This window comes from Hemitrygon akajei, chromosome 23 (genome assembly GCF_048418815.1).
Source record: "Hemitrygon akajei chromosome 23, sHemAka1.3, whole genome shotgun sequence".
Classification (NCBI taxonomy): Eukaryota; Metazoa; Chordata; class Chondrichthyes; order Myliobatiformes; family Dasyatidae; genus Hemitrygon; species Hemitrygon akajei.
The window spans coordinates 6,606,951-6,628,026 of NC_133146.1; the positions used below are offsets into that span (position 1 = coordinate 6,606,951).

Below are 21,076 nucleotides of genomic sequence, written 5' to 3' on the forward strand. Positions count from 1 at the left end.
ACTGATACCCCCATGTTCCAGCCAATAAATCAGTAACTTCCTCCAGCCCTGCCACAGTTTGCATCTTACAGCATTCGTTTGTGAGCCAGCTCATGACAGAACACTGATTGAACACTACACAACTACAGAATGTCTGCTTGCTACTGTTGAATTGGGGTGTAAAGTTGTTGTTATTATTGTAGTTTAGCTTTCCTATACCTGTTTGTATTTTTATACAATCATCTGTATACATGTAATTGTTCAGTGAATTTTCCAGCAATTACATTAAAGAAATTGCTGGAAAATAAAGAAATACAGAAATACTTTTTAGCTTCTTAGTTTTCAGTAGCAGGTGTCACACTGCTTAAATTTGCCTAATTTATAGACTACTGTAATTACAATCACTGGAATTTTTGTTCTCTCTAGAATGAGTATGAGATGACCATGTCAGCATTTTCTTTTGGTCTTTGTTCTCTTGGCTCCTCTTTCTTGTTCATTTTCCACTCTTGTAACATTTAATAAAATGGCTGTAAACAATACGCTTTATTCTTCATCCTTGACTTCTGAAGAACCTTCCGATGAGAGATATATCAGGATCAAACACTATTTATTGCACAAAGCCATGCACAAACTAACTGCCAAATTTCCTACAATGGAGGAGAGACTGTGCTTTTATTAAGAGCCCAGCAGATTCATTTTGAGCCATATTGCAAAGTACTACATAAATGCAAATCTTCTTTCTCTTCAGAAGCAGCTGGATGATCAGAATTCAAGTTGCCTAAAGCAGAGGTTGATAAATTCTTGATTAATAAGGGTGTCAAAGGCTGCTGGAGAAGGCAGGCAAATGGGGTTGAGACAAAGAGTAAATCAGCCATAATCAAATGGCAGGTCAAATGGGCTAATTCTGCTCCTATCTGTTATTGTCTTATAGCCTCAGAAATCCCTCAATGAATCCATTTTGCAAGCATCTAGAGAGTACAGGGCTCTAATAATTATGTCGCTTATAACTGTTTGTTGTGTTTTTGAAGTTCCAGTTTCCAAGCCAGTGGTGACCAAGGTACCTGGGCTGCTTGTGCTGCTGTTGGGGGACCCTTTCCACCTACAATGCCGATCGGCTCACGGATCTCCACCCATCGAATATTATTGGTACAAACACAAACCGACAGACATCCGCACAGTCCGGAAAATACAGACAGGGATGAACTTTTCCATGGAAAGCACTAAAGTCAGGGACAGTGGATTTTATCATTGCGCAGCACTCAACACTGCCAATGGGAAGAAGCTGAAGGAACGGAGTGATTTAGTTGAAGTCATTGTAACAGGTACAACCTATCAAAAGAAAGTAACTCACATTAGTAATGTTATAATGGGCATAAAGGGTGTGTATTTTATAATCACCTTCTCTTCATGACTGCTTCAAGCCAGCTGTTGTTTACATCCTTGTCTTTGCTTCTTCACATCTTGGCTATTTAAATTCCCTCCTGCTCATCCTCATACCTTGCAGTCCCTGTAAACTCAAGGTCACCAAAACTCTACTGCTTGTGCCCTAACAAGGCCATGCCCTGTTCACCAATGGTCCACAGGCACTGATTATCTCAATGTAAAAGTCTAGGCATGGAGTCAATGCGAAATATAGTACAGAAAATAGGCCCTTCAGCCCACCAAGTCTGTGCTGACCATCAAGCACCATTTACTTTCAAAGCCTTAAAGTTCAAAGTAAATTCATTATCAACCGTGCTATATATTACCTTGAGATTAATTTTCTTACAGACATTTACAAGGAAAAAAGAATACAATGGAATTTTATGAAAACCTATACATGGAAAGACTGACAACCAATATGCAAACGAAGACAATTTGTGTAAATAAAAATAATGCTGAGAACATGAGTTTTAAAGAATCTTTGAGAATGTCTATAGGCTCGAAGTAGAGGTGAATGAAGTTCCCCATGCCAGTTCAGGAGCCTGATAGCTGTAGGGGTATAGAGGGGGTTGAGAGCCTCAACCTTCCCTATATCAATAACTTCCTCCAGAGCTGCCAGTCTTAGAAACACTGGCATTTGGCCAATTACAGCTTTCTGTAATTTACTAGTTTTTATGACTCCACTCCTCTGCCTTTCCCTCCTCTTTTAAGATATCCCTTAAAACCCACTAAAGGTTTGGCATGTAAAGGCCCAATCTTGATCTCACAATCTGCCATGTTATGAAATTGCACCTTAATGTCTATCTACACTAGACTTTCTCTGTAACTTAATCACTTTATTCTGCATTCTGTTGCTGTTTTATATTTTACTATCTCAATGCATTGTTGTAATGAATGGATCTGTATGAATTGTATGCAAGTCAAGATTTAAATGGTACCACACTTAATGTGACAACATTAAACCAATTTATCAATTATTAGTAAATGTCAAATTTTCTTTGATTGTGCTCCACTGACATATCTTTGGGAATTTTACTGCAATATGATTACAGGCAAGCCTTGTTGTTAAAAAAAACTGCATGCAGCTCAGTGATGAACTCAGTGCCTTGGTTTGTAAATACTACAATCCTATCTGCGTTATCAACATACTCTCAACATGCCCTGCCACTTTCAAAAACATACTCACCTTCACGCTCGATTCATTCGCACCTTGCGTCATGTGGTTCATACAATCTCTCTTTACTCCACAAGTCAAAATGTACCTTACACTTCTCTAAGGTTATCATTAAAGCCCCTCACCCTCTGGAACTTGCAGGCTTCTCATCAGCACCACTGGGGAGGAGAGGCACATTAAACAATTCAGAACTGCATCTTCCCCTCCCCATCACATTTCTGAACAGTCTATGAACACTACCTTGTTATTCCTTTCCTTTGCACTATTATTTGTCTTGTCATTTATAATAGTTTTATGTCTTTGCTCTGTACTGTGGCAAAACAATAAATTTCACAGCATATAAGACAGTGATTCTCTCTGCATTAATTTTCATCTGTTGCCTTTTTACCCAGCCAACCAGTTCATCTATATCACTATGTAGTTATCACCATCCTGCTCAGTATTTGCCAAACTTAGTGTCATCCACAGACTTAGGCATGTTGCTCTGCACACCTTGTCTAAGCAATTGGTACAGTTATCAATAAAAACAGTGGTCCCAGCACTGACACCAACGGAACATCACCTTCTGTCATCCTCCACACAGACTGGGTTACAGATACTCTCTCTTCTGTCTGTCTTTAAGCCACTTTCCTGTTCCTGATTCTTTAATGCATTAGTCCTCAATTATACCATCCAGCCTTCCATATGTGAATACATCGAATCCCTACTGAAACTTCATACAGATCTCATTGCTTCATCAACTATCTCAGTTACCTCATTAATAAAATGGTATGGGGTTGATCTACACACTAATGCTATGTTTTTCACACTAATTGTTTTCCCTTTCCATATCAGAACGCCCTCCCAAGCCGATCATTGTTGTGGAACCTCCAGCAGATGCCATCGAATTAGGGCAGCCTGTTCACTTATTTTGCACAGTGCCCGGAATCCCACAGGGCATTCAGTACAGATGGAAGAAAGACAAGATACCCTTGCAATCCAGCAGATACAATGAAGGCCTCCAGAACCTTACTCTTCCCGGCTTAGCAGAGAACCAAAGTGTTGCCTATGAGTGCGGCACCATCAACAACGTGAAAGGACGCTTGTTTGAGATGTGGAGTGATGAGGTTGAACTGTCATTGATGGGTGAGTGCATCTTCTGAGACAAGAAAGGTTTGTGTTTAGGATTCTAACCCCCCGGTAGGCATTCCTCAACAGCCCATATACCCATCAGTCAAATCGTATTTATGCCTGTGGGTGGTGCATCTAGAAGCCCAGTTAACATCATAAAAAGGAAGAACATGGCAGGTTAGTTATCTCTCCCTCTCCTTCCTCCCCCCTCCCTACACCTATCCCTCCCCCCTCCCCTTCTCTCACCCCTCTCTCCCCATCCTTCTCTCTCTCCCCTTCTTCCCCCCCATCTCTCACCCCTTGCTCGCTCTCTTCCCCCTTCCTGTCTCTCTCATTTACACTCCACACCATACCTAACAAAGATATTTTAAGAGTGAATTTAGCAGAGCCTATTACTGGCCAACACAACAGATTAAAGCCCTGCATTTACTGTCTCAGTGAAGGTGATAGCTGTTAAATTACTTGGGGTGGGGGGTGGGGAGAGAGAAGCAACAGATTGATGAATCTGTTTGTTAATAATTGTGGTCAACCTGGATGAGTTATCTTTCCCCTGTTAATTTTCTATACAATTAGAATGTAATGCACCGTAGTGTAAACTACAACACAGAGTCTATGACAGAAATACAGAGATCGGGAATCAGATGGAAAACTTCAGTGGTTCTGATTGAAGACCAGGGATTTGGGTCATTGAATCCCCGGTAATATTTCAAAACACAGCAAGTGTGCTTTCCTTGGTGTCCTGATAATATCAATGCCTTTATCAATTTCACTGTAACAGATAGTTTGATCATTATCATGCTGCTCTTTGTGGGAGTGTCCTGTACCCAAACTGACAGCCACACTTCACACGTCACTACAGTAACTTAACTTCCCTCTCTTACCCTCTCTCTGTATCTCACCCTCACCCCTCTCTTCTAAAGGACCTTATCAGCTGTATTCAGTCATGAAAGATGCAATAGAAATGCCAGTCTTGCATCTCTTCCAAAGTGTGCTACCACTGGTGACATAGTACTCCATTTTAAACGCAAGGAATTGTGTTGTCAAGATGTCAAGATTCTTTCATGTACTTTCCAATACACGAGTGTAAAAGAGGACAAAATAATTGTTACTCCAGATTTGATGCAGCATAAAAAAACACAGTAAGCTAAAGTACACAACATGATAAATATAAATACAAAAGACGGTTTATATATATATTGATGATTGAATATCCATAAACTGTCTATAGGCACAGGTGTGTCTGTACATAAAGTGACTGACAGGAAATGATAAAGTAGTGGTGGTTGGGGGTGTAGAAGTGTGGGCTACTGGATGAAGCTTTACTGCTTGAGGTCCATGAGCCAGTCCATATCAGAGTGTCAAAGGTGGAGAAGGTTAGCAACTTTTAAGTTCCTAAGTGTTATTATTTGGGAAGACTTGCCCTGGGCCCAGCACATAAGTGCAATTACAAAGAAAGCACAACAGCGCCTCTACTTCCTTAGGAGTTTGTGGAGATTTGGCATGACATCTAGCACTTTGGCAAATTTCTATAGATGAGTGGTGGAGAGTCTATTAACTGTCTACATCACAGCCAAGTATGGAAACACCAAGGCCCTTGAATGGAAAATCCTACAAAAAGTATTGGATGTGGCCCTGTCCATCATGGATAAAGCCCTCCCCACCATTGAGCTCATTTACATGAAATTGTTATAGGAAAGCAGCATCCATCATCAGGGACCCCACCACTCAGGACCAGCTCTTTTCTCGTTGCTACCATCAGTAAGAAGGTATAAGAGCCTCAGGACTCACACCACCAGGTTCAGAAACAGTTACTACCCCTCAGCCAAAAGGCTCTTGAACCAAAGGGATAATTTCACCCAAATTCACTTGCCCCATCACTGAAATATTCCCACAAGCTATGGACTCACTTTCAAGGACTCTTCATCTCATTTTCTTGATATGTATTGCTTTTTTTTCTTTCTGTTTTTGCACAGTCTGTTATCTTCTGCACTTTTGTTGAACACCCTAGTTGTGTGGTCCTTTATTAATTCTGTTATAGACATTGAGTATGCCCACAAGAAAATGAATTTCAGGGTTGCATATGGTGATATATGTGTACCTTGATAATAACATTTACTTTAAACTTTGAAAGTAACTGTTTAACGTGTTTTTTAATTATTATTGTGTTCTTTATCTTATTGTGCATTTTTTTGTGCTGCATTGGATCCAGGGTAACTATTATTTCATTCTCCTTTACACTTGTGTGCTGGAAATGACATGAAACAACCTTGCATCTTGGATCTTAAATCCTGAATGAAGGGTCAACGTTTCAGACTGAGACACTCCATTAGGATACAGAAAAGTAGCCTCAGTTTGTGCAGAGTAATTAGATTTTGACTAAATTTCAGCTGAGGAATTGGCAATAGTTTCAGAATAACCACTTGCTACAGTACAGAGCTACAATCTACCTTAATGAGCAGGAAAGGTTTAACATCACTTCTGACAAACAGTGGAGAACCCATTATACTGGAAAGTCAGCCCGGAATCTGGAGCGGGATTCAAACCCATAGCCGTCTGAGGCAGGGATGTTGCTCACAGGGCCACAATTGATATGTTGACAGAAATGAAAGCAGAAAATGCTGGAAAAGCTCAACTGATGAAAGAACTGATGACTTAACTTGTTAACCAGGTATCTCCCTCAGCAGATGTTCCAAGCATTTTATAAGATTCCACTGTAGCTTAGCAAATAAAGTTGGGGCCTCATAACTTCAGGACAATCCTGACCTGTGGTAAATTGGAATGTCAGTTTATTGTTGTCACATGTTCCAAAGTAGTTTGTTCTGTGTGCCATTGATACTGATCATTTCATTACAACACTGCATTGAGGCAGTACAAGGTAAAACAAGTGCAGAATAAAATGTTACAGTACAGGGAAAGTGCAGTGCAGATGGACGGTAAGGTGCAAGATCATAACGCAGTTGAATATGAGGTCAAGAGTCCATCTTATCATATCAGGGGATTATTCAAAAGTCTTATAGGAGTGGGATAGAAGCTGTCCTTGAGCCTGGTGATACAGGCTTTTGTATCTTCTGACCAAAGGGGGGGCGGGGGGGGGGGACAGAAAAGAGAATGTTCACGGTGTGCTGTCTTAATTATGTTGGCTGCTTGACTAAGGCCACAGAATTCATGCAGGGAGAATGGTTTCCATGAAGTGCTGAACTGTGCCTACCACTCTCTGCAAATTCTTGTGCTCACAGGCAGAACAGTGTCCAACCCAAGCTGTGCTTCAGTCAGATAGGATGCATTCTGTAGTGCATGATGATGGCCTGAGGAAGTAGAGGTGCTGGTATACTGTTGCCATGACATCTATGTGGTTGGATCAGGACAGGATATTGGTGATGTTCATTGCTAGAAACTTGAAGTTTTCAGCCCTCTTGACCTCAGCAGCATTGACGTGAACAGGATGCCTGTGCACTCACTGATTAGCTCTTTTGTTTTTCTGACATTGAGAGAAAAGTTGTCATTACACCATGTCACTATTTCCCTCCTGTACTCTGACTCATAGTTTCTTGCTATTCGAGCGACTAAGGTGGTGTCATCTGAAAACTTGTAGATAGAATTACTACCGAAGTTACCTCTGAGGCACTCTGGTTTCCTGTCACATCCTAAATCTGTGCATGTTGATAAGTTAATTGACCATTATAATTGTCTCTCAAGCAGGTGGGAGACTTAGTGAGGGAGTGTGAGAGGGAGAGAGCTTACTGGGGGAATAGTGGGGAAGGGAGATTTAAAGATTAGCTTTAATTATCATATGTACATTGGAACATATGGTGAAATTCATCACTTGCATCAAATCAGATGAGTGAAGTATGCGCTGGGCAGCCTGCTTCCAGCACCAACGTAGCATACCCGCAACCTAGTAACGCTAACTGTACACCTTTGGAATATACAACCATAAGATATAGGAGCAGAATTAGGCCACTTGTCCCATCGAGTCTGCTCTGCCATTTCATCATGGCCCATCGCTTTCCCTCTCAGACCTGACCTCCTGCCCTCACTCCATATCCTTTCCTGGGAGGAACGCAGAGCACCCAGAGGAACCCCATCCACTCCCAGGGGAAACGTTCAAACTCCTAACAGACAGCAATGGGACTTGAGCTGAGATCTCCCAGCCGGTGCTACAAAATGTTGCACTAATGGCTGCCCCACTGTGTAGTGCCTCAGTGGGCCGAGTGACCTTCGAAGTTGTGAGGAGAGATTTTGTCTTCATTAATGCTTATCAGATCCCATGTCCAGAGGCATGGCCAGTGAAGTGTTTCTACCTACTTCAGTTTTCAATTGAGTTTCACTAACATTGGGATGGTATTAGCCTCGCAAAATCGTACATTATACATTCCTTATGAGCAGCTTACCAGTGGTTCCTCTAATTTGCTTGTGTTATTTAATCCTTGCCAGGGCATTCAGCTTGGGATTCACAGATACTGGTCCACAGTGCCAGCGGAGTTGGAATCAGTTTGCTCATTCTGTTCGTGACAGGGATGCTGTTTCTGTTTTTCAAAGGTATGTCAACAGCACCATCTGTTGGCTTGCTCAGATTGGTATCTGCAGTTCAAATGAAATGTTCAAAGCGGATTTTCTTCTCTTTTCTATAATTAATGGCCCAGCAAAACAAAATCACTGAAAGATGCAATTTCTAAAGCACTGAATCACCTCAAAGATTTTGTTGTGTACAGAAAACAGACAGACTTTGACCATCATTTCATTCCCCAATGACTAGCTACAGTCAGGGATAACGCTAAACAATTATGGATGAATTGATCCCTGCACGTTGCTTGTAGAAAGAGTTGCACTTGCAACAGATGCCACAAACAACCTCACTTTCTGCTGGTAGTGTAATAAACCTGTGGCTCTGTGAATTATGGCAGAAAGGATTAGGAGTGTCAGAGGTTTTCAGCTAATCCCAGAGAGCAAAACCCACCACTACAATTCTTCAGACCATGTTCAGTAAATGCTGTGAGAAAGCATGGCTTTCCTTGCCCACGTCACAATCACACACCACTACATCACAGATGGTTGCAATAGAATCTCACCTATTCTACTGGAACAAACACTCTATTAACTGGCAGACCATTCCATCACCTCACTGTTGAAAGAAGGAAGCAGGTACAGGAGCCTTAGGTCCCACAACCACCAGGTTCAGGAGCACTTATTACCCTTCAACCATCAGGCATTGGGACCAAAGTGGATAACTTCACTCACCTTAAATCTGAACTGATGCTACATCCTATGGACTCACTTTCAAGGACTCTGCAACTCATGTTCTCAGTATTATCTATCACTTATCTATTATTATTAGTTTTTCTGTATTTGCAGAGTTTGTCTGTTTTTCATTGATTCTGTTGTGTTTCTTCATACCTAATGTGAATGCATGCAAGAAATTGAGTTTGATTATTTTAAAATTGAGATACAGTATGGAACAGGCCCTTCTGGCCCTTCGAGCCATGCTGCCCAGCAATCCCCGATTAAATCCTAGCCCAATCACGTGACAACTTACAGTGACCAATTAACCTACCAACTGGTACGTCTTTGGATTGTGGGAAGAAACCCACATGATCACAGCGAGAACTCTTTGGGGTCAGTGGCGGGGATTGAACCTGGGTCGCCTGTACTGTAAAGCATTGTGCTAACCACTACGCTACCGTGCCACCCATTTATATACTTTGACAATAAACTTAAGACCCTAGGACCATAAGGCATAGAAGTAGAATTAGGGTACTCGGTCCATTGATTCTGCTTCACCATTTAATCAGGGCTGATCCATTTCCCTCTCAGCCCCATTCTTCTGCCTTCTTCCCATAATTTTTCACCCCTGACTAATCAAGAACCTATCAAACTCCACCTAAATACATCCAGTGACCTGGCCTCCACAACCTGTGGTAACAAATTCCAGAGATTCACCATCCTCTGGCTAAATAAATTCCTCCTCATCTCCATTTTAAATGGGTGTCCCTCTATTCTGAGGTTATATCCTCTGGTCCTAGACTCTCCCACTATAGGAAACATCCTCTCCATATCCACTAGTCCCTTCAACATTCCATATGTTTTATTGAGATTCCCCCCACATTCTTCTCAATTCCAGAGAGTACAGCCATCAAATGCTCTTCATGCATTAACCCTTCATTGCAGGAATCATTTTCATGAACCTCCTTTGAACCGTCTCCAATCTTAGCACATCCTTTCTTAGATATGGAGCCCAAAGCTGCTCTTAATACTCTAAGTGAGGCCTCGTCAGTACTTTATGAAGCCTCAGCATTTCATCCATGTTTTTCATTATTCTTGTCCTCTTGAAATGAATGCTAACTTTACATTTGCCTTCCTCACCACTGGCTCAACCTATAAGTTTACCTTTAGGGAATGCTGCATGAGGATTCCAAAGTCCTTTTGCACCTTAGATTTTTGATTTTTCATCCTGTTTAGAGAATAGTCCACAATTTATTCCTTCCAACAAAGCGCATGACCACTTTATTCTCGACTTTGCATTCAATCTGCTACTGCTTTGCCTCCTGCCACAAGTCTTTCTGTAGCCTCTTTATTTCCGCAAAGCTGCCTTTGTGTTGTCCACAAACTTAGCCATCAATTCCAAATCATTGGCATACAACTTAAAAAGAGCAGACCCAAAACCTATCATTGCAGAATGCCAATAGTCACCGGCAACCAGTCAGAAAATGATGCATTTTTTTCCCCACCTTTTGGGGAATGCTCTATCCGTGCCAGTAATTTTCCTGTATTACCCTGGGCTCTTATTTTGTTAAACAGCCTCATGTGTAATACCTTGTCAAACGCCTTCTGAAAATCCAAGTACACAACATCCACCGATTCTCCTTTGTCTATCCTGCTTATTAATTCCTCAAAGAATTCCAACAGATTTATCAAGCAAAATTTTCTCTCAAGTAAACCATGCTGACTTTGGCCTATTTATTCACGTACTTCCAAGTATCATGAACCTCCTCCTTAACAATCAACTCCAGCATCTTCCCAACCACTGAGGTCAGGCTAACTGGCCTATAATTTACTTTCTTCTGCCTCCTTCTTGAAGAGTAGATATGCAACTTTCCAGTCCCCCAGAACCTTGTCAGAATCAATTGATTCTTGAAAGATCATTAATAATGCATCCATAATCTACCTCTTTCAGAACCCTCGGGTGCAGTTCATCTGGTCCACGTGACTTATCTACCTTCAGGCCTTTCAGCTTCCCAAGCACTTTCTCCTTAGTAATAGCAACTACACCCACTTCTACTCCTGAAACTCTTAGGTTTCTTGCATACTGCTAGTGTCCTCCATTTATTAAGTGCTCATCTGCCATTTCTTTGTCCTTCATTATTACCTCTCCCACAACATATTCCAATGATCCGATATCCGCTCCTGACTCTCTTTTACTCTTTATAGATCTGAAAAACCTTTCAGTATCCTCTTTGATATTTTGGCCATCTTACCTTCATATTTCAGTTTTTATCTACTTATGATAGTTTTTAGCATTCAGAAGAGATCCCAGTGATCCAGAAATGTGAAGCCTTGCCCCCTGCAACACTTCCTCAGCCACTTATTCATCTGTACCATCATTTTATTCCTGCCTTGACTAGCACGTGACAGTGAGAGTAATCCAGGGGTTACTACCTTGGAACCTTTTCCCTAAATCCCTATACTCACTATGCTGGCCTCTTCCCCCTTTTTACCTGTGTCATTGGTGCCAATATGCAACGTGATTTCTGGCTGTTTATGCTCTCTCTTGAGAATCTTCTACAGCCACTCTGGGACATTCTGGGCCCAAGCACCTGTGAGGCAACACACCATCCCGGCTTCTCTTTCATGGCCGCAGAATCTCCTGTCCATCTCGCTAACTGAGGACTCACTAATCACTACCGCTCTGCCTGACTTTATCCTCCCCGATGAGCCTTAGAGCTGGCCACAGTGTGAATGGCCTGTCCACTGCTTCTGTGCCCTGACAGGTCATTCCCCCCCCCCCCCCCCAGCAATATCCAAGAGGGTATACTTGTTGCTGAGCAGAGTGTCCACAGGGAACCCTGCACTGACTGCTCACTCCCCCTACCTCTCCGTCTACTATTTGAAGCCTGCACACTGAGTGTGACCACCTCAGTAAGAGATTCACCTATGAAGTTTTCAGCCTCCTGGATGATCCTGAGTGCATCCGGCTACACTTCCAGTTCCTTAACATGGTCAGTCAGGAGCTGAAGCTGGGTGCATTTCCTGCAGATGTAATCGTCGTGGAGACCAGTAGATAGACTGTAATCCTATATCCCACAGGAAGAGCCTGAACTACCTTCCTGTCTACACTTGTTATGCCTCTGACTTCTCAAACTAGCCTATGCTTGTCCTTGCCCAAGCCTGACCATTCTAACACTGTCCATTCACAAAATGGCCATTCCAACGGTGGCCTGTCGTCTTTTTTTTTTTGGCCCTTGCCACTGATAACCCTAGCCAGCCCCTTTTCCGCAGTCAAGTCCCGACAGACCCTGCTTGCTTTTTAAAACTGGCGCATAAAGTCCAGGCTTCTATGCACACTTCTCCCTAGGAAGAGATAATGTAGCTAAAGGTGCAAGAAACAGACAAGTCAATATCTTAAAAATGTGTGTTCATTATAGAAAACATTCCCGAAGTACTTTACAGAGGTGTGTGTACCAAAATTGTTTTATTTCTATCCCACAGCATTGACTTCTTCCACTTTACTAGTGTCTATTTACTATTCTTAAAACTACTGGAACTAGGAAGATACTCCTATTTATTCACAATACCACTAGGCTGCTCCCTATTACATTTTGGATGCAGCAACTCAGAATGCCCTTTGCCGTACATCCATGGAAATTTGCAAGATTCTTTGGTGATATACCAGCTTCCTCAAATTCAAACTCCTAGCCATATCATCTCTTCCATACTCATCCTAATGCAGGGTTTTGAACCAAAATGTCAATAAAGCCTCCCATAGATGTGCTCCACCCAATGAGTTCCTCCAACAGGTCGTTTGTTGCTCCGGATTCCTGTACCTGCTATCTCTTGTGTCTCTTGGTAACTTCTTATACCATTTATATCATAAACAGCTAACTCCTGCCCTTCTTGTGCCTCTTAGTTACTCTTTGTGAGGATTACTGTACAGGCAGTTTTTTATATTGGTGTGTTTGATAATTAAAATAACTTCCAACCTTTCTTTTTCTGTACAGTGAAAAGAAATAAGACAAAACCACGAGGTAAAAGCAACTTGGCCAGAAACAATTCACAGTAAGTGAATAAAAATAAAACATAAAAATCCTTAAGGTATGCCGCCTTACAATCCAGCATAATCTAGTTTTCAAGTTCACGTTCACATTCAGGTTCAAGTTAATTGTCATTTCAACCATTTACATGTATACAACCAAATGAAAGAATGTCCCTCCAGACCAAGGTGCACATGGTCCATATAACTCACACACAACACGCAAAGTAATACTACCACAAATAAATTAAGAAATAATAAAGTGCAATTACATCACAAGTTAAACAGTAAACAGAATAGCACCAGTGGTACATCGTAGACGATGAGATGGGTAGTGGCAGGGAGTTCAATAGTCTCACAGCTTGAGAGAAAGAAGCAGCATCCCATCCTGACAGACCTTGTCTTAATGCTACAGTACCTCCTGCCTGATGATTTGTTTGTTCATTATGTACCATGTCATATGACGCATGTGTCTTTACAAAATGGGTGATCCCAGCCTTTGTCAATACTGTTCAGAGATTGTCTGCCTGGTGTCAGTGATCACATAACCGAGACTTGTGATATCCACCACCTGCTCCCGTGTTTTCATGTGACCCTGATCAGGAGGGGTTAATCAGGAGCTACACCCTGCCCGAGGGTGACCTGCAGACTAGTGGAGGGAAGGAGCACCTTACACCTTCTTTGGTAGAGACATATCTCCTCCCCATCCCATTATTTTAGGGGGTCAAAGAGGTTGTTGGACAGATGGGAGGGATTATTGACAATACTAAGAGCCCTCCATACGTAGTGCTCCTAATAAGTGTCTTGGAAGTGTGGAAAATCAACCTCGATGATTCTCTCAGTACTCTTCACCATCCTTTGTAGGGTCTTGCAGTATCCTTCCACTACAAAATGTGGGAAATACTTCCAAAACAACTTGAACAAGAAACAGGGCGATGCAAGTGGCAATGATCCTTTAGCTGCATCCTGTGACTTCTGTAAATGTGAATGTCAGGTTGGAGAATCAGGTCTATATGTATAGACCATTAAACAATATTGAATCTTGAATTTTGCACAAGTGATGTTGGTGCTGATTGAAGAGCTTTGCTATATCAGGCTAAAAGCATTTTAAGAATGAGGGTGATAAATGAAGCACTGTGAAACAAATTGCAGATCCCTTCAGGAAGGGAACTCATTAAATTTATCATTTGAAAGCAAAATTTTCAGATAGTGAAATTCTAAAATAAAGTGCTGGAAATACTCAGGAGGGTTTTTCTCTGCACATTAGTAGGGATGTTGAGTACAAGAATAAGGAAGTCATGCTGTAGGTATATAAAACTTCAGTCTGACCACACCTGGAGTATTGTGTGTAGTTGTGTTTGGCCCATTATAGAAAGGATGTGGAGACTGTGTAAAGGGTGCAGAAGAAACTAACCAGGATGAAGGGTTTGAGCTGTAAGTATATGTTGGACAAACATGGGTTATCTTCCCTGGAACGTTGGATGCCAAGGAGTAACCTGATCATGAGAGGCTAGACAGTCAGAACCCTTTCCCCATGACAGGAATGTCAAATACATGCTTTTCAGTTAGAGCTGGAAGTTTAAAGGTGACAGGAGAGGCAAGTTTTTTTAATGCAGAGAATGGTAGGTTGAAGGAATGGGTTACGAGGGGCAATAATGGAAGGTAGTTTGGCGGAGTACAAGAAACTTTTAGATGGACACGTGAATATGAAGGGAATGGAGGGGACAAGGCTGGTACATAAGAAGGGGAACTCCAGTATCGATGGTATCAAGATCAGCACAACATTTTGAACTGAATGGCCTGTCTGGTGCTGTATTGTTCTATACCCTATGTTCTACTTGCTGCCTAACCTGCTGAGTGTTTCTAACATTTTCAGCTTTGAATTCATGATTGATTTCACATGTATTACTCTCTCTGAAGGCTTCTAAGCAAAGGAACTACACAATCCTTGGTGAAGTTGCTCATGCAGCTCTTTTTAAACTGCAAAGTCCACAGAATGCAAATGGATGAAAGTTAGAAACACAAATACTTTATGAATAATCTGCTAAGGGTAGGAACTTCTCTCATGGATAAACATAAATCCAAACTGCACATGTGGGCCTCTGAACTCATTGACACCAATCCTGCTGTTAAACAATGCATTCTCAAGCTGTGAGCCTTCACAACAGTTTTCAAGAGCTAGGAAGCCCATCAACCAATCTTAGCCCTTGTCGTTTGGGAACGCTAGGAACAGGGTGAAGCCAATCAGCCTTTCAAAGCTGCTCTGCCATTTGATTATATCAGGCCTGATCTAGAGCTCAAATCTATTTTCTTACCCATGCCCTACATCTCTCAGTTATCTGATCAACTAACCTCCATCAATGTTTATGAGGAGGAAAGTTCCAGATTTGACTTCCCTTTAAGAAAAAAAATTAGACATTTTATTTCTTACTTTCCCTCATTCATATTTGGTGGACGTATCAGTTTTAAAGTAGGTTTTCTCAATGTTTTAACTATCTTTTCATGTTTCTATCATTAATCAGAAACCTAAGAGACATTGATAAGGGCATACAAGTAGAAATCTTTACAATTCTATAAGGATTTTGTGCAACCACACCTGAAGTACTCCATCCTTTGGTCTTGGTCCTTAAAATCAATTATACTTACCTTGGAATCTATATAAAGTAGAATTAATTCCAGATGAGAAGATAATTTCAGAAAGAAAGAGTGAAAAGTATGGTCTTATTCTCATTGTTGTTGAGAAGAATGAAATGTGATCTCATTAAAATATAAAAGATTCTGAAAGGGATGAACAGGGTACGGCTTCAGGGTTGAAGGACGTCCATTTAGAACAGAGATGCAGAGAAATAACTTTAGTCAGAGGGTGGTAAATCTGTGGAATTCATTGTCGTGAGCAACTGTGGAGGCCAAGTCATTGGGTGTACAGTATTTAAGGCAGAGATAGATAGGTTCTTGATTAGCCAGGGCATCAAAGGGTATGGGGAGAAGGCAGGGGAGTGGGGATGACTGGAAGAATTGGATCAGCCGTGATTAAATGGCGGAGCAGACTCGATGGGCCAAATGGCCTACTTCTGCTCCTAATAGTCTTATGGTCTTATGGGTGGTCGCTGAGAATTGCTCAGATGAAGAGTCTAAAGCTAAGGTGTATCTTTGTCGCATATACCAAGATGCAGTGAAAAGCATCCCAGCAGATAATGCTGTACATATTTACACTGAGGTAGTAAAAAGAAAACAGAATGCAGAATAGAGCATTGCAGCTATAGAGAAAGTGCAGTGCAGGTAGATAAACTGCAAGTGCCACAACGAGGTAGATTGGGAGATCAATTTTTCTTTTAGCCTATGCGAGATCTGTTCAAAAGTCTGATACCACAGTCCAAGGAAAAGTTACTGGCCATATAGGAATAAAATGATGAGAAACTCCTTCCCTGAGGAGGGCTGTGAATTCCCTTCTCCAGAGAATGACAGATGATCAGTTATCAGTCTCAGGTATAAAACCAATAGAGTTTTGGAGAATCAAGAGATACAAGGTTTAGGTGGGGCAATATAGGTGTAGAATCAGCCATGAGCTCACTGAATGATGGAGTGGACTCGAGCAGATACATTTCCTGCTGCAGCTGCTATTAACGTCACAGAAAATGGAGGTGGGAAGCCATGCATAGCAATAACTAAGCAGGCCATAAAATGGAAGTCTTTGGAACCTCCATAGTTTAAAGCTAACCATGTAGTTTTCAATTAAATGGCGGAGTATATGTTTGAAAGTTTAAATGAACATGGAGTCAGAATCCACCTTTATTCTGGATCGCTGATTATCTGAATGATCGGAAGGATCCTTCAACCAAAAGCCTAAATACACTCAGTGGCCACTATATTAGGCACACCTGTATACCTGTTCACTGCAAATATCCAATCAGCCAATCACGTGGCAGCAACTCAATGCATAAAAGCATGCAGACATGGTCAAGAGGTTCAGTTGTTGTTCAGACCAAACATCAGAGTGGGGAAAAATGTGATCTAAGTTACCTTGACCGTGGAACAATTATCAGTGCCAGACGGGGTGGTTTGAGTATCTCAGAGACTGCCGATCCCTTGGGATTTTCATGCATGACAGTCTCTAGAGTTTAAAGAGAATGGTGTAAAAAAACAAAAAAAAATCCAGTGAACAGCAGTTCTGTGTGTGAAAATACCTTGTTAAAGAGAGATCTGAGATTTTTCCACACACAACAGCGTCTAGAATTTACAGAGAATGCTGTGAAACACAAAAGAAATAATCTCATGAGAGGCAGTTCTGTGGACAAAAATGCCTTGTTAATGAGAGCGGACAAATGAGAATGGTTAGACTGGTTCAAGCTGACAGAAAGGTATCAATAACTCAAATAGCCATGCGTTACAACAGTGGTGTACAGAAGAGCATTTCTGAATGTACAACATGTTGAACTTTGAAGTTGATGGGCTACAGAGGAAGAAAACTACAAACATGCTCTCAGTGGCCACTTCATTAGGTACAGGAGTGTATATCCTGTGCTCTTATATATTGTCACAACTAGTCGAGTCTTTGTTTTCTTTTATTAATGCCTTTTCAGTTCTGTTTGTCCCATTGGTATGTAATTTGCACTACAGTAATTACTTTAAAACAGTGACTAAACTGTTTCAGTTGAGAAGCCACTCCGCTGTAATTTGATGTAACGCTACTCCACTATATCAAACTGTCTAATACTAGTACTGTCACATCACAATGTAATTAATGCCTTGTTCTCATTAATAAACTTCTTTAAATGATTAAGGAACCAGCATAAAGTATCTCAAAATAATGAAGACCAAAAAAACATGAAGACTGGAACTAAGAGTATTGAGCCCTATATTGATAAAGCTCAGGACCTTAAAAAGGCAGCAGGTAAGGGGAACAAGAAGGTACTGAATACAGGCAGTCCCTGGGTTACAGAAGGCTTGACTTGCAGAGATTTGATATTTATGTAAATTCTCCCTGATCAAAAATAAGTTTGACTGCTATTCATCCTTTTGAAAAAACACCCCTGCATTTTTAAAGGGTACAGAGCGTTCTTCTGCCAAACCAGAAATTGAGTTAGTTCTTCCCCTGTCAATAGCCCACAGCAATGAAAAGTACAAATGTACAGAAATCTGAGGACTGTTAGACCTGTAGCTGTACATTAACATAGTAATATTATCAGCACATGAAAATAATTTGATACTTCTTCCCCAGTTTAAATAATAGTCTAAAATATCCTGAAATTCTTAATTGAACATCAGCTAAAATTGGGTGTTAATAGTCTCAGCAATAGAATAACAGAGGATGCTTTACAATGGAAATTCAATTAATCAATTAATTTCATTTGAGGTATAATTAATAAATAACATTATACATAAAATTAAATTTGCTACCAATCTACTGCCAAGGTATTTTTGTCATTCTAAGTCTACGCATCAGATTGTAATATTCACATATGAACAATTTGGTTTTATGAACAATTTTCAGGAATGGAGCCCTTAATGTAACCTGGGGACTGACTGTACTGTGAGAAAGAAAAAAAATGCCACAGTATGAGAGAAGTCTACTTTGTTGGGCTAATTTTATTATCAAAAACCTTTCACTCTGTGTGTATGTTACATGCACAACTTGGAAGCATTTACGTGTGTGTGTGTTTCCACAGGCACAGGTATAAAAACTAATTTTGCATGTGTGGCTGTGCATGCACATGAGCATTTGTGAATGTATGCATGGCTGTGGTGTGCTTATGCAATGTATACATGGGTGCGTAAATGTTCATATATCCTACAGGCGTGAATGAGTGTGCACATGCTGTTGAATGTACATATTTATGTCAATGTATAAGTGTGAATGCATGCTCATACAGGTATGAACATCTCGACATCTATGTGAGTGCATTGACATGTTATTTTACGTATATTGTAACAACATATACCTGGAAAGGAATAGTCCCCTGTAATTAACCCTGGCAGTTATTGTACATGACTGAATAGTCTCGATGGAAAGTGTCACAGCCATAATTTAAAGACACAAGATGGACTATAGATGTTGGAAATCTGCACCAAACCACACAGATGCTGACTGACTTGCTGAGTTCCTCCAGCATTTTGCGTGTTCTGTTACAGCTGTTTTGTAGCTATTGGGTGAATAAGGGTCTCTCTTTTATTTTCCACACACATGCACTTGGGTTATGGGCATCTCATTCTCAAATCTCCTATTCTGACCATTATTTCCTTATACTTTCAATATTTAAGGAATTTAGGAATTTTGCCCTGAGGAGAACAACAAAATATGTCTGATATTGGAATTAGAGTTATTATTGTCACATGTGTTGAGATACAGTGAAAAGCTTGTCTTTCATACTGTTCATACAGATCAGATCATTTCATAGTACATTGAGGAAGGACCAGTTAAAACAATAATACCACAAAATAAAGTGTAACAGCTACAAAGAAAATGCAGGCAACACACACAAAATGCTGGAGGAACTCAGCAGGCCAGGCAGCATCTATGGAACAAAGTACAGCTGACATTTTGGGCTGAGACCCTTTGGCAGGAGTGTTGAGACATTGCCTGTACATTTTCCATAGATGCTGCCTGGCCTGCCGAGTTGCTTCAGCATTTTGTGTGTGTTGCTTGGATTTCCAGCATCTACAGATTTTCTCTTGTTTGTGAAAGAAAGTGGAGTGCAGGTAAACAATAATGTGCAAGATCATTATGAGGTAGATAGTGATGTCAAGAGTCTGATCATACAAGAGGTCTATTCAAGCATCTGATAACAACAAGATAGAGCTGTTCTTGAGCCTGGTTGTATGTGCTTTCAGGATTTTGTATCCTTTACCCAAAGGGAGAGGGGAAAACAGAGAAATGTGGTGGGAACTTTGATTGTGCTAGCTGTTTTACTGAGGCAGCGAGAAGTGTAGACAGAGCTCATAGAGGAGTGCCTAAGTCACAATATTTCCATACCCAATACTGGCTCCCTGCCTGCCCCTTCTCTCATCTGCCCATCACAGCCCTCTGGTGCCCTTCCTCCTTCCCTTTCTCCCATGTTCTACCCTCCTTTCCTTTCAGATTTCTTCTTCTTCATCCTATCACCTCCCCCAAGCTTCTTACTGCAACCCTCCCCCACCTACCTTTCATCTATCACTTGTCAGTTTGTCCTCCTTCACCTCCACACACCACCTTATTATGGATTCTACCTCCTTCCTTTCTAGACCTCAGAAGGGTCTCGGCCCAATACGGTAACAATATGTTCTCTATAGAAGCTGCTGGACTTGCTGAGTTCCTCCAGCATTTGCTGTTTGTTGCTATGGTATTTAATGGATGGATGCTATTGATCCTGCTGCTCCTAAAATGCCTGGGGCTCCTTTCATCTGCAGCTCCATTTGTGACCCAACACTTGTTCAACTTCTCTCATCTAAGAAAACGTCAGGAAGCTCTTTTGAGTAATAGATCTGTGGATAAAGTCACCTATGATAACAAAGTGGGAAAAAAGCCCTCACAAACAAGAGAAAATCTGCAGATGCTGGAAATCCAAGCAGCATACATATAATGCTGGAGGAACTCAGCAGGCCAGGCAGCCTCTATGGAAAAGAGTACAGTCGAAGTGTTGTGTCAAAAACCCTTTGGCAGGACCAAAGGGAAAAAGCTGCGGAGTAAATTTAAGAGGTTGGGGAGGGGAGAGAGAAACACCAGGTGATTGGTGAAACCTGGAGGGGGAGGGATGGATGCAGTAAAGAGCGGGGAAGTTGATTGGTGAAAGAGACAGAAGGTCGTGGAAGAAGGAAAAGGGGGAGGAGCACCAGAGGGAGGTGATAGGCAGGCGAGGAGATAACGTGAGAAAGGAAAAAGGGGATGGGAAGTGGTGAAGAAGAGGGGGCCGAGGTTTCTCTCTCCCCTCCCCCACCTTTCAAATCTACTCCTCAGCTTTCGGGTTTCAGCCTGAAACGTTGACTGTACGTTTTTTTCTATAGATGCTGCCTGGCCTGCTGAGTTCCTGCAGCATTTTGCGTGTGTTGCTTGGTAAAAAAGCCCTCACCTCTTTCACACCCTCCTTGTTGCACCATAGCTTTTAGAAATAGCTACAGTGGAAAAAATGAATTCATTCATAATAATGAAATCAACTTAGCAAATTGCTGGTCCC

At 41.4% G+C, this 21,076-nt stretch overlaps 1 protein-coding gene across 1 annotated transcript in view; it reads left to right on the forward strand.

The window, feature by feature from the left end:
- The window catches only part of LOC140715127 (Fc receptor-like protein 5), a 47,522-nt gene that overhangs the window by 11,712 nt on the left and 14,734 nt on the right, over positions 1-21,076 (forward strand). The window contains exons 2-6 of the mRNA XM_073026873.1: positions 1,008-1,301; positions 3,410-3,700; positions 8,120-8,224; positions 12,898-12,955; positions 17,711-17,820. Of these exons, the coding sequence (XP_072882974.1) occupies positions 1,008-1,301; positions 3,410-3,700; positions 8,120-8,224; positions 12,898-12,955; positions 17,711-17,820 (858 nt within the window). The remainder of the gene's footprint in view (positions 1-1,007; positions 1,302-3,409; positions 3,701-8,119; positions 8,225-12,897; positions 12,956-17,710; positions 17,821-21,076) is intronic.